The sequence below is a fragment of the Rhopalosiphum padi genome, chromosome 3 (genome assembly GCF_020882245.1).
Source record: "Rhopalosiphum padi isolate XX-2018 chromosome 3, ASM2088224v1, whole genome shotgun sequence".
Lineage (NCBI taxonomy): Eukaryota > Metazoa > Arthropoda > Insecta > Hemiptera > Aphididae > Rhopalosiphum > Rhopalosiphum padi.
In genome coordinates this window covers 43607732-43620894 of record NC_083599.1, presented here as the reverse complement: position 1 = coordinate 43620894, position 13163 = coordinate 43607732, and the positions used below count along the sequence as shown (strand labels likewise).

Genomic DNA, 13163 nt, shown 5'->3' with positions numbered 1-13163 from the left:
AAAATAAATAAATTAAAAGTATACTTAAATATAATGGCTTTTAAAATTTAACTTACTATATCCTTCCAAATGCCTGGTCTTTGATTATGATAAAGTTTAGCATATAATGAAATATCGCCTACATTTTCATGTTGTAGTTGTTTACCAATAGTTGTTAAACAACAAAATATTGCTGCTTCTGTTCCACCAAATCTACAATAAAGTTAATCTTAAATTAGCTAATTACATTTAAAAATTTTACTTATTAATTACGGTATCAAATAAATATTTTTAATTCCAAAATTTAAAAAATTTAAATAATTATCTTGAATTGTAAAATATTACCTTAAAATATAACCCAAATATAATATAACTTAAATATAACCTTTAAATATTAAGAGTTAACAATATGATTAAATTTTTATTTAACACTTAATTATTTTAAGTATCATTGAAAGTAAGCCAATATAATCTGTATATTATTAATATTTTTTATGATACTTTTTATAGTATATTATTATGTACTGTAAATTAGTATGTTTTAGAGTAACATTAGAAAAAATACTTTTATAAATGTTGCTATCAATAGCATGCTGCTATTTACTTATAAATTTTTATACAACTGAAAATATAAAATATAATCATACATCTAAATTTTTAATGGTATTTTGTATTACTACTATTTTATATTTTTATAAATTTAAGACAAAGAAATACTCACTTATCTACTACAACAATAGGGCCATTTTGGTATTCTAAATGCCACATTTGCACAATTTCTAATAATTTAATCAATGAAGATAATTCTCTGACAGAATATTTACTGTGAATTAATCTAACTGGAAGCATAAAATCATCTTGTACAGATTGAATGACAAGATCTCTTGTTTCATAATCATCTCCTATTTTGTCTTCTTGAACACTTTTAACTTTAAAATTATCACTATCTAATGTTGTATCCGAGTCCACAGGCCAAAATTTAACAAGTGATTCCTATATGTTAAAAATAAAATTATATTTTTTAGTTAGTTTTAAATTATTAAAGTAAATATAACAAACCGTGTCTTCACTCATATCAGTTAATATTACTACAGTCTGTGCATTGTGATCCCAGAGCATTTGCCAAAAATCTAAAACTGTATTTTGAAGAGGATGTTGTGTGACAATAAATTCTCCTAGACGTTTAAACCCTGAAAATATATATAATGTCATATTTAGGTTGTACAATTTTATATTAGAAATATTTGTTATGATCATAATTTATATTGAAATTTATAATTTTTTTGCACATTTTTTTATACATGTGACTGTGAGTAGCCCAAAGGCTTAGTTAGGTCATTAGTTTAGAATTTGGTTTTATACACCTGTATGTTTCTACCATGCCTAGTTTAGAGATAAACTGTCTTTTTTTTTAACACTATAAGAGAGAAACACCATCAAAAACGATCTTTATAAATTATAATTCATATCAGAAATAAATATTTAAATAATAAAAAAATTTAATTTGACTACTACGAATTATTAATTATACCTTTATAAACTATCATGGTAAAAGTCAAACATATGCCTATAAACATATATCTAGAAATAGTTTTTAAACTATTTTTTTAGTAGTTTTTGAGTTAATTTTAATAAAATTTAGGGTTTATACACATAAACAGAGAAAACTAACATAACATAATACATTAAATATTTTTGTAAGCTTATAAAAATGAATGCCAACCAAAGTAGTTAACATTAATATACTCAATTTAAAAATCAGATTTATTCAATGTTTAATTATTTTAGTATCATGTAAAATACTTACCAATTATCCATGATGCATTAATGTAATCACTTCCCTCAATTCCGGGTTTTGGTGTCAAGTGTACTCGAGAATTTTCTACAGGAACAAATTCTTGAGATCTATTTTTATTTCGATTAAAGGGTTTATTTGCAGAAAGTAACAAATATTCTTGTGGGACAAATGACGTTATCATCTAAAACATAATAAATAATATTTATTGAATATAATTAGAAAAAAATATATTTTATGTTATTCATACCTTATAATGTTTTTCAAAATCTGAAGCAAATGATGTAATTTTACAATCGTTTAAGTCTGTTTGAAGATAACTTGCTAGGGTTTTTCTATTAATACTAGAATACATACAATTTATTGCTTCTAATAAAGCGTCATGGATAAATATATATTGTTCTTCAGTTTGGACTAAAAAATTCCTTTGCTGTCTAATGTGCTTTAAGAAATCAAATATATTCACTTCTTTTTCACTTTTAATTTGCTTTAACATAGTATCTAATACAATATATGTACCAGTTCTACCAACACCAGCACTACAAAACAAATTATATTATCATTGTATATCAATACTTTAACTAGAAATTAAATTTAAAAAATATTTATTTAATAACATACCTGCAATGAACAACAATAGGACCAGCGTCAGGTGGATTAGCTCCAGCTGATTTATCCACAAAACTTAAAATTGGCAAAGGATGATCTGGCGTACCATGATCAGGCCAGTTAGTATAATGATATTGATATATAGTTCTACCTAGTGGCATATTTTTTTTCTTTTTAGCCTAAAAACATTTCATTTTAAAACATCTTTTATTTTGAAAATACTTATCATAATATATTACTCGTGTATGATGCACTTGAAATGTACGAACAGTATACATAGCCATAAGTTCTTCTTTTAATAATTTAACTTGAATAAATCCATATGTTTCTATACCTTCATTTGGCCAGTATAAATCACACTTTCTCTATTAAAAAATAAACAAACAGTAGGTCTATTAAATTTTTTTGACTTTTTTGACGAATTAAAAGTATTTTAGTCAAAAGATATTTAATCAAGAATTAAAATGAAATAATCTTGTTTAATTATCTATATACTAATATATTATACTATTATCTATGTACTATAAAACTACTAACTATTACAATATGAAATAATAAAGAATTTATAGACAACATGCTATTGTTAATGAAAAAAATATAAGTTAATTTATATATTTATTAATTAATTATTTTTTTGTAATAGCACCCTCTACACTTTACATTGCATTATATAGAATAAAATATTTTAGTGACGATCTTGATATAAATTGAATAAACTGAATTCCTATTTAAACAACAGTTATTATTCATCTTGCTAATATTAATATATTTATTTATATCTTTACAAAGTTTAGATTTAAATAGTATATTACCTACTTGTGTATTTTTCTAAAAAAATTCAAAACTTACAATTGGAAAACATATAAAATAAAGCTTCACATAAATCTTTATTAAACACCAATTAAATTTATTAATTAATTTATAGTGATAAATTGTTTTATTGTTTTTTTTTAAATATAATTTGCAATACTGGGCACTGTTTAGTAATGTTAAGCATGTTAATAATTACTTTTTAAATAATGTTTGGTAACTTGACTAGTAAATTTATTTTATGATGCAAGAGCTACATTAGTTATTTAGAAGTAAATATGCAAAATAACACATTAAATAATATACTATATTTTTTCAATATAAAATCATGTTTTCTTTAAGAAATTTTTAAGCAAGACACATGAGCAAAAAAGTTTGTTTAAATTATAAAATAAAAGGGTATTTTATAAAATATAGAATATATTTCCCAATGTGAATATAGAAAGTAGAAATTATTACATAGTACACATTCTTTACAGTAATCAAAATCTAATGTATAAAATTTCTAATGTAAAATATGAAGTATTATAGCAAGAGGGTAATACAGAATACAATTTTGATTTGATTTTAAGATTACAAATTATTAAAAGAATTATTCATTTTTAAGTATGATTAGAAGTTGAACTTAAGAATTTAGAGAGCTTTACTGACAACCTCAATTGATCTATTTAAAACTGATATAAAAATTAAAGTTAAATAATTACATAATATTTTTAATAAGTAGAAATTAAATTTGGAGGTTCTAGTTATTTATAAAGGAACAAACTTCAAGAAATGTCTATTACAATATATAAGTTGACTTTGGTTAAAGAACACTTGTAGAATACAAAGAAAAAACATGTAAAGTAATAAATTAAGTTAATAATTAAAATAATTAAGTATTTGTAAAAATGAAAAATAATTTTATTTGCAAATTTTAATAATAATGATTCTTGAAATATATTACCCGACCACGTTCTACTAAATTTGTTATCATTACAATAACGTGAACATGTTGTTCCCACATCATTTGCCAAAAATCAATAATTGTTGATGGTAATGGTCCTTGTGTGCCAATGTATGCATTAGCTTTTTCAAAACCATCAATATAGTTAGCATTTATATAATCAGAATGACTTCCAGGCATATTATTAATATGAAGTTTAACTCTGCTATGATCATCTGTAAATAACAATGTTATAGAAGTTATTGATTATAATATTTAAAGTAAAAAAAAAAAAATGAACATACGTTAGTAAAATTAGCATAAATTTGTATTAGTTGATTTTTAATTAAAATCCATTTTGTATAATATTATACATATTTACTATGTATACTTATATTTAGGTGTAATCCTAAATCAAGGGCACTCCTGACAAAATTAAGTTAAATTACTAACTAAATAAGTCTTCCAGAGCTAGCCTAGTGTTCAAAAATTAAAATTCTACTCAATTAAGATCTATATACTATGCCCATCTATTTGACCCATATACTACTAGGATAAAATGTATTATAATTGAAAATTAAACTTGTTTAAAAAGGCTCATTATCTTCTTAAAAAATAATGAAATACTAATGTAATTTGATGTTGTGTCTTTATTGTAAATAGAGAGGCACAGAATTAAAAATGTAATATTTTCACTATGCTAACATTAACCAGATAATATTAAAACCAAGGCTACACAATCACACTAGCTAAAATGCATGGCTATGTTAACATTTTATACTTATTATAATCAAAATAATATATTTTGAATAAAACTATAAAATATTTTTAATTCTTTAATCTGGTAATATTATACATTTCTGTACAAGAATAATTAGAATTTATGTGTTGGCCTACTGTCTTAGACCAACTATGCACTCTCTTATCAATATTTTTAAACTTTCAGTACAAAATATATTCATAAATAACAATAGCATGATGAATTATAATTTATTAACTTACAAGGAACTATGTTAAGATATCGGTTTTTTGTTTTATTTTCTGGTAATTGTGATGACTCAGTTGAAAAATCAAAATTCATGGACTCTTCTTGAATTATTTCATATTCTTTGCTAAAACCAATATCTCCATCAACATGCAAATTAGCTACATGCTTAGCAAAACCATCCACTGTCACAACATGAGATTCTTGTTTGTGCTTCCACCAATCAGAATTTGGTAATGTTGGTACAGTATGTGACACAAATGGTGGATCCTCCAGATAATAATAAGCAGCATGAAAGTATACCCTACACACAGGATGGCATCTATAGTACAAAACATTTATTTTATGTGTTACATGTAAAGAATCACACATATTGTTAGCTATGGTGATAAAAAGGATAAAGTGTAAGATATTATATTGTAATGTTTATACATATATATTTATATATAAAACAAAAAAATACTTACTGCCAAAATAATACAACAGCCACAATGAAAAGTAATCCCAATACGCAACATAAGCCAATTAAAAGAGATTTTGTATTTTCAATTAAATTATGATTATTTTTCAAAGTACTGTCATTATCACAATCTTTATGTAAATAGACTGAACGAGGCTCTGAAGCTTTACCTTCAATTACATCTTTTCCAAGGTAACTATTTGTTACTCCATTTATTTTTAATTCATACATGGTATTACCTGTTAAGTTTTGAACAACATACTGAAAATGCTAAAAAATTATAATAATCCACAGTTAGTCAAATCAAGTATTATGTTACGACACTATTCTTAATACTTTACATACATTTAAATTGTTACTGTCTTTTGGTAAAGAATAGTTTAATTTTTTAACAAAATCAGTGTCATAAGAAACATATATAATATATTCATCTACTGATCTATAAAATAGTTGAGGTTTAGTCCATTGTAAGAAAATAGATGTGCCGTTAGTTCCTGGTACACATGTAGCATTTATAATAATTGGTGGACCTGGACCATCAACATCAGTATATTGCATTATTGTATCTGAAGATTCACTTTTTATATGATTTCCACATTTGGCCACAACGTGTACTTGGTACTCAGTGAAAGGTTCTAGAAATATATAAGTAAAAATCCAAGTAAATAAAAAAAAAAATAGAAATAAGTAACAGTAAAAATATATATTATTTAAAATGTATTGTAGTACCATTATTATATTATATTTTAGAAGATAACCATAAAAATTAAGAAATTTAATTAAAGCACTAACAATATGTTAAACTTTATAATCAAAATGGAAATTTAGTTAATAATAATAATAAACAAGTATTAAACTAGGGACTTGTCTTAAATTAAAAGATTGTAATAATAAACTAATGTTTTATTTTTTGAATAACAATAGGAAAATAATTTTTACTTAATAATATATTTCATTTAATTTCTAAGCTAATGGCTAAATTTTGGCCTTTTTTACTCATAAATGTTTTTTTTTTATATTTTGTTTTAAATTATATTGCCTATAATAGGTATACTGCATTAACGCTGATAGATATATAAATTAAATGTTTGTCAGGAATAAAATAATTAAAAGGATGCAATGTGCATGAGCTGTCTCTGTTTTTGTGGTATTAGCTTAAATATTTGAATGAATTATTCTATTATCATAGTTAAAGGTAAGAAAATTATCTGTGATAAAGTATTTGATTATTTTGATAATTTAACTTTTAAAAGTATAATAAATATTTTAAATTAAAAATGCTCAGATCTAGTTTTAAAATTAAAATATCAAATAAAGCTAATGCCACAGATAATATTTTAACCTTTAATATTGATAATATTGATAGGTAACTCTAATATTAAAGCTAACAACACATAATTGGTTCTATTGAATACAAATTCACCGTTTTATGTTAATATAAGACAGAGACAAACTAGATGTGTATAACATCCTTTTATAAGGACGTTATAACCACATGTGTTGTCTCTGTCTTACTAATGTAGATCATAGCAAATTTTTGTTCTGCAGAACACATTTTGTGATGTTAGCTTTAATATTAGAGTCAATTTACCTGTTATCAAACTTAAAGGTAATAATGTTATCTAGGCCATCTCTTAGGCTTTTTTTGGTATTTTAATTTTTAAGCGAGTTACGAGCATTTTAAAGTTTTAATATTTTACATAACCATAACTCACTTAAAAATTAAGATATCAATAAAAGTGAATGAGATGCTCTAGATAATATTCTTATCTTTAAATTTGATAATAGGTAAATTTACTCGAAAATTTGCGATGATCTACATTAGTAAGACAGAGACAACACATGCGGGTATAACAGTCTCTTAAGCATTTATTAAAAAACCTATACTATCTATAGCAGTGGTCGGAAACCCGCGGGCCGCCGCTATCATAAACAGCTCGCTTTAAATTTTAAAATGACAAAATTTTTCTTTTCTATAATTCATTATTTTAAAGTTTTAAGCAGTATTTTTTTTCATAGTAAATAATTTAAGAATATAAAATTTTTATTTTTGTCCGGCTCGAGAACTTTTTAATTCGTAAATGTGGCCTGAAAGTCCAAGAAAATTGCCAACCATTGATCATAGATCAAATTTTTTTATAAATTTTGTATCAACTGTCGTTTTTTCACTTATTTTTTTGTTGAATATTCTATTATTTTAATATGCCAAAAGTTAAAAATATGTTACAGAATTCATGGAAAATATATTTTAAATCAATGGATTGATTTTATATTGTAAAATTTATGACATCAAAGTATCAATTGACAAAAAATTCCAAACACAGTAACAAGTCAGAATCCATCAACATAAAAATGCTTTATTAAAAATTAAAAAGAATAAAAAAGTAAGACTTTCATTTATCAAAATTCTATTGTTAATCTTAATTTAAATTAAGATATTTTGATCCTCTTATCGATAAATATTTTATAAAATGAAGGACAATTAATTAATAATTTGTAGGCTAATATTTTCGATTTAAATTGTTTAGTTCCTGCATGTCATAACATCTGTGAAGAAGTAAATAAACTATAAAAATGTAGACTGGTAAAAATCTGAAATGAATAAGGTGTTTTTAAAATATCGTGAGAGAATTACAATTTTAAAAGAAGAGTATCCTAATATCAGTAACCATATATTGAGATACATAAATTTATGCCTTAAAATACTATTGTACAAATTTCAATGTTTGAAAATGACTAAATCTCTTTGAAATTATATTGATACAAAATTATCTAATGTGTATTGTACTTAATTATGGATTTTTGCTTGACACAAATAAAAAACTAGAAATATGAGGTAGCAAATAATATATTCGTTATAAAACACGTTGTAAGACTAAAATATAATAATAATTATTAATTCCTATATTAAGTCAGCTAAATTAATTTTACAATAAGATATGTTATTATATTACTATCACTATTACTTTAAATAATTGTTGATTTTAATAAAAATGAATAATAATTTATACTTTAATTTTGATAAATACATTATGCATCAATGATTTTAGTTTATTATAAACTAAAGAAATGAAAGGAAATGAAAGATGGGAATGAAAGTAATGAAAGATATTTCAGAACTAAATAACATAAAATGCTGAAGATTGAATAATATTCAAAAAGTAGTAAGTTTAACTAATTAATTGAATTTTAGAAGAATATAAAATTAACATTTTCAATTATAAATAAAAAATAATGTGTTCAAAATATTACAAAATATGATTTATACTTACTGAGATCTACAATTGTGTATATGTGTGTATATGTCAATAATTTTGCATATGTGTTATTGTCATATGAATAATAAAGATTGTAATTGGTTATTCCATCCTCACCATCTTTTGGTGCGAGCCATGTTACTGTTATTGATCGACTGGTTACATTAGTAACAGTTAAATTTTGTGGTTTGCTTTTGGTTACTAAAATAATAAAATATATATACAATTATAGTTGATTATAAGCTATTGAGTAAATAATCAAGTATTTAATAATAGATTTTAAAAATACGAATACAATATTTTCATTGATAAAATTATAATTAAGAAATTTATAACTAATCATAAAAGATACAAAAAATATAAGTATTAAATATACTAGTATATACTAATATAACAGTACCTAATAACAAGTAATAATTTATAATTTTTATATAACAAAAGTATATAGGTAATAGACATAATCAATTAAACTCAACATGAGCGCTTAATATCTTTCTATTATTTTAAATTAGATATAAACTTATTAAATATTGATTTTTTAATCTGAAAATTATCATTTGTATTAGATTTAATGAATAATTGAATATACAATTATTCAAACCAAATCAATATTTATAATTATTATAATTTGAATTATAATAATCGAATATATAGTTGGTACTACCTACTATCTAAATATCCACTCATACTGGCCTACCAAGCAAAAGGGCTGATGCAAGTTGTACTATCAAAAATTAAGTCTATATTTAGATGCCACTAACATTTTTTTTTGTTAATGTGGAGTTATACATACAAGTATTTTCTACATGAATATTTATAATAATAATCAATGATGTATTAAATATTTAAGTATTATTATGTAAGTATATTATAAAATATTAATATTAATCATTTTTTTAAAATTAAAAATCTCGCTAAAAATGTAAGCAGAGGTGGTTCTAATTTCTGACACATGCTTAATTCAAATGTACCATTTACTATTTTATTATTAATATTATTACAAATCTAGTAATTAAATTTAAAAAATAAGCTAAAGCTTCATATAGATTGAATTTGCATTTATTTATTTATTATTAGTACAGATGCGTTAAATGAATTAAGATTTTTTAATAGTCATTCGTGGACCTAGATGAATTAGAATTTATATTTTATTGTACAATATAATAACAAATTGGATGAGAAAAAAATAAAATTTATAAAACACATATAAATAAAACATATTATGTATATGTGCATATTAATTTTAAATGGTTAATAAATACAAATCTACTGATAATTAGATGTCATAAACAGACAAGAATGAGAACAATTCAAGAATTGTCATTTTTTTGTTTATAAAAATGATTTATTTTTACTTTATGGTGAAATTCTAAGAGTATGTATTATATATTTGACTTATTTACTGTCGCCACTACCAAAAGGCCATCCTCCAAATTGAAATTAATTAAAACTGTCTACGAAAGATTAGTTTACAAGGAAAATTAACTGATATAAGTGAACTTAATACCTATTAAAGATCAAGATCAAATGAACTAGATCTTGACAAATTAAAAAATAACTTTGCAAATATGAAATATAGAAAGAAAAACTTTTTAAAATAAAACTGCTGTATAATATATATTAATGTAATATTGTGTCAAGATTGGAAAAAATTAACATACTGTCATAAATTATTTAATTTATAATCTTCTCTGTTCATATGTGGTTGAAAAAGAGGGTTAAAAATATAATGCACTTAACATTAGTAACATAATTGGGAGCCATAATTTTGTTATATGTAAAGCCGACCAAAAATAAGTTGCGGAACTGTATCCTATACAATAACATAAGAATAACACTTAGTTAACGAGAACAAAAAATAAGAATTTTTTTAAAAATGTAAGTACTTAAAAGGATCATCACAATATAACTTAAAAAATTGATTTTAGTATTTAGATTTAATATGGACAATAATATTGTAAAGTTTTGATTTTTAAAATAGAAAATCGAGGAGAAAATAGAGCATATGATATTCTAGTAAAATAAGGAAATAAATCAGTTGTTTGGTTAGACTTTATTTGGATCCAACTTATTTTAATGCAATGCCAAATTAATGAAAAAATATACAATGTGAAAATATTTTAAACAATATTAAAATGTTTTAATATTTTTTATTTTTTTGTAAAAACAAAAATGTTTTTAATTCATTATAATAATTACTATTATAAATATACTATATTATTTTACCAAATAATAATTTAATAATTTTTATTACATAATATATATCATGTCTATTTTATGTTTTAGTATTAGTCTCTAATTCCATCACAAACGATGACTTAAGTTAAATAATTTAATATATTAATGAATAATGGTATGTTATGTGTAGGTATCAATTGTAACATTAAATAGAAATCTTTTAACTAGCAATAAAAATACTTACTATACTCATATAGTACCTATTTAAAGTGACATATTTAGGTCAGGGACTAGGCTATAGGAATTCTAAGGTATTTCCTAGTTGACGGACTACAGGACCTATATTATTACATTGAATATTTTTTTTTTTTAGATTTAAATTATATTTATGATAAAAATTATTTGATAATTATATTTAAAATACAAAAACAGTTCTATAGCATCAGACTCTTTCTAGCATTTCAATTTAATTTCTGTTTTTAAGGGAACCTCACCTACTATAGGGCCTAGGACAGGGGTCTTCGACCCGTGGCTTGCCTTGTCATAATTTGAAATTTAGCATGAATCTTTTAAATTTCAATAAGTAAAAAAAATCTAAAATAAAAAAAAAATGTTTATCTATACATGTTTTAATAATAATAATAGTTTGTGATTAAAAATGAAATCATAAAAATTGTAATAATAAAAACGGAATTTTTTTATAATATATATGTTTTTACTACAAATGCGGCCCACAATATTTTTAAAAAATAATACATGGCCCGCTGCATAAAAAGGTTAAAGACCCCTAGCCTAGGGCAATCCAGTTACATTAACATTTTAACTACAGTATATAATTATGTGTCATGATCATGCACAAATACTTTTTTAACATGTTATATGGATGAATTAATATTTAAAACTTAATAGACTTATATCAAGCAATTTTTAAATAAGTAAGTCAGTGGTATATGTCATATGAACTAAAAAAAAAAATATTTAAAAAATATGTACTAAATATGAGTTGGCTATAATTCTATTGCTCACTAAAATAAAGTAAACATGTATTATTATAACTAAATATTTGAAAATAAGGTAGGTACTATATTATATTATGTTATTTAAGATGGCGTGAATAACTTTTTTTAAGCTTCAGAAAATATTAGTATTCGTTAATTGGCCTTTAATTGTTTATTGATACAGGAGGTCCCTCCTAATACTACAATAAGTAATCACCATCTTAAGTTGCCATAGTTACAATTTAATACTTAAACTGATGCAGCAATCCTCATCAAAATGATGCATATACATGTTGCTTTGTTAAGTAAAGTACATTGGTATTCTAAGAGAGTTCAGTCAGATAAAAGTACTCATAACTCATACGAGTCCATACACTTCCACAGAATTACTTAGCAAAATCAATAAACTGTTATTGTAGCCTGGTTAATATCAAACAGACAAAGCGTATGAGCCACCAGTTGTGAGTGTAACAGAACACTGTTCACATAAATTATAAAGGGCAATAAAGTCGAAAGTGGATGTTGGTGTAGAATACAGACAGTCGTGGACTTACCCTGTGGATCGCAGCTGGTGATGTTTTGGGCGGCTGCGCGTCCGACGCAAACGTACAGGCAATTGGGACACGAGAACAAGACGAAGCCCAGACACCATGTTGCTATCCACATCTCCCGGACGGTATGTGTGTACGATATGTGCGGGCGTTCACGACGCGGCGTGGCGTACCGTCACGATGGCACCGTCGTTGTTGCACTGCCTTTTTGATTTTAGTAACGGTGGCGCGTTCATCGCATCCGCCGATTAACGACCGACTGAAGGCACGGCGCGGGCGAGCACGTCATTATTCCTATTGCAGTAGTCGTACGACACACGACGCGGTCCGCGCAGCGCAGACGACGATGACGACGGGTCGGCAATCTGATGCATCAAGGAAACCGGGCGACGCGCGCTTATAACTATTACTATTTAATATTTATTATTACTACTGTTATTTACGATTTACGGGGCCAATGGCCATGCAGTAGTAATCGCTGGCGAACGTAGAAGTGTTTAATCGTAGACAAATAATATTATACCGTTCATATAATATTATAATATTATTATTATAGTTACAAACACCGTCGTACACCGCCGCAGTGTTTACGACGATAGCTTATCAGTTTATCAAG

The 13163-nt window shown here is 24.5% G+C and overlaps 1 protein-coding gene across 4 annotated transcripts in view; it reads right to left on the bottom strand.

The window, feature by feature from the left end:
• Positions 1-13163, bottom strand: part of LOC132927939 (tyrosine-protein phosphatase 99A-like) — a 26062-nt gene extending 12899 nt beyond the window's left edge. For 3 of the 4 annotated variants that reach the window (XM_060992505.1, XM_060992503.1, XM_060992504.1), the window contains exons 1-13: positions 12551-13163; positions 8836-9021; positions 5909-6198; positions 5571-5833; positions 5121-5425; positions 4140-4354; positions 2623-2748; positions 2396-2562; positions 2025-2313; positions 1787-1958; positions 1039-1169; positions 701-972; positions 57-192 (exon numbers count right to left, since the gene is read on the bottom strand). In XM_060992505.1, the coding sequence (XP_060848488.1) occupies positions 57-192; positions 701-972; positions 1039-1169; positions 1787-1958; positions 2025-2313; positions 2396-2562; positions 2623-2748; positions 4140-4354; positions 5121-5425; positions 5571-5833; positions 5909-6198; positions 8836-9021; positions 12551-12662 (2664 nt within the window). In that variant the 5' untranslated portion in view covers positions 12663-13163. The remainder of the gene's footprint in view (positions 1-56; positions 193-700; positions 973-1038; positions 1170-1786; positions 1959-2024; positions 2314-2395; positions 2563-2622; positions 2749-4139; positions 4355-5120; positions 5426-5570; positions 5834-5908; positions 6199-8835; positions 9022-12550) is intronic. The other variant, XM_060992506.1, reaches the window with a different exon arrangement.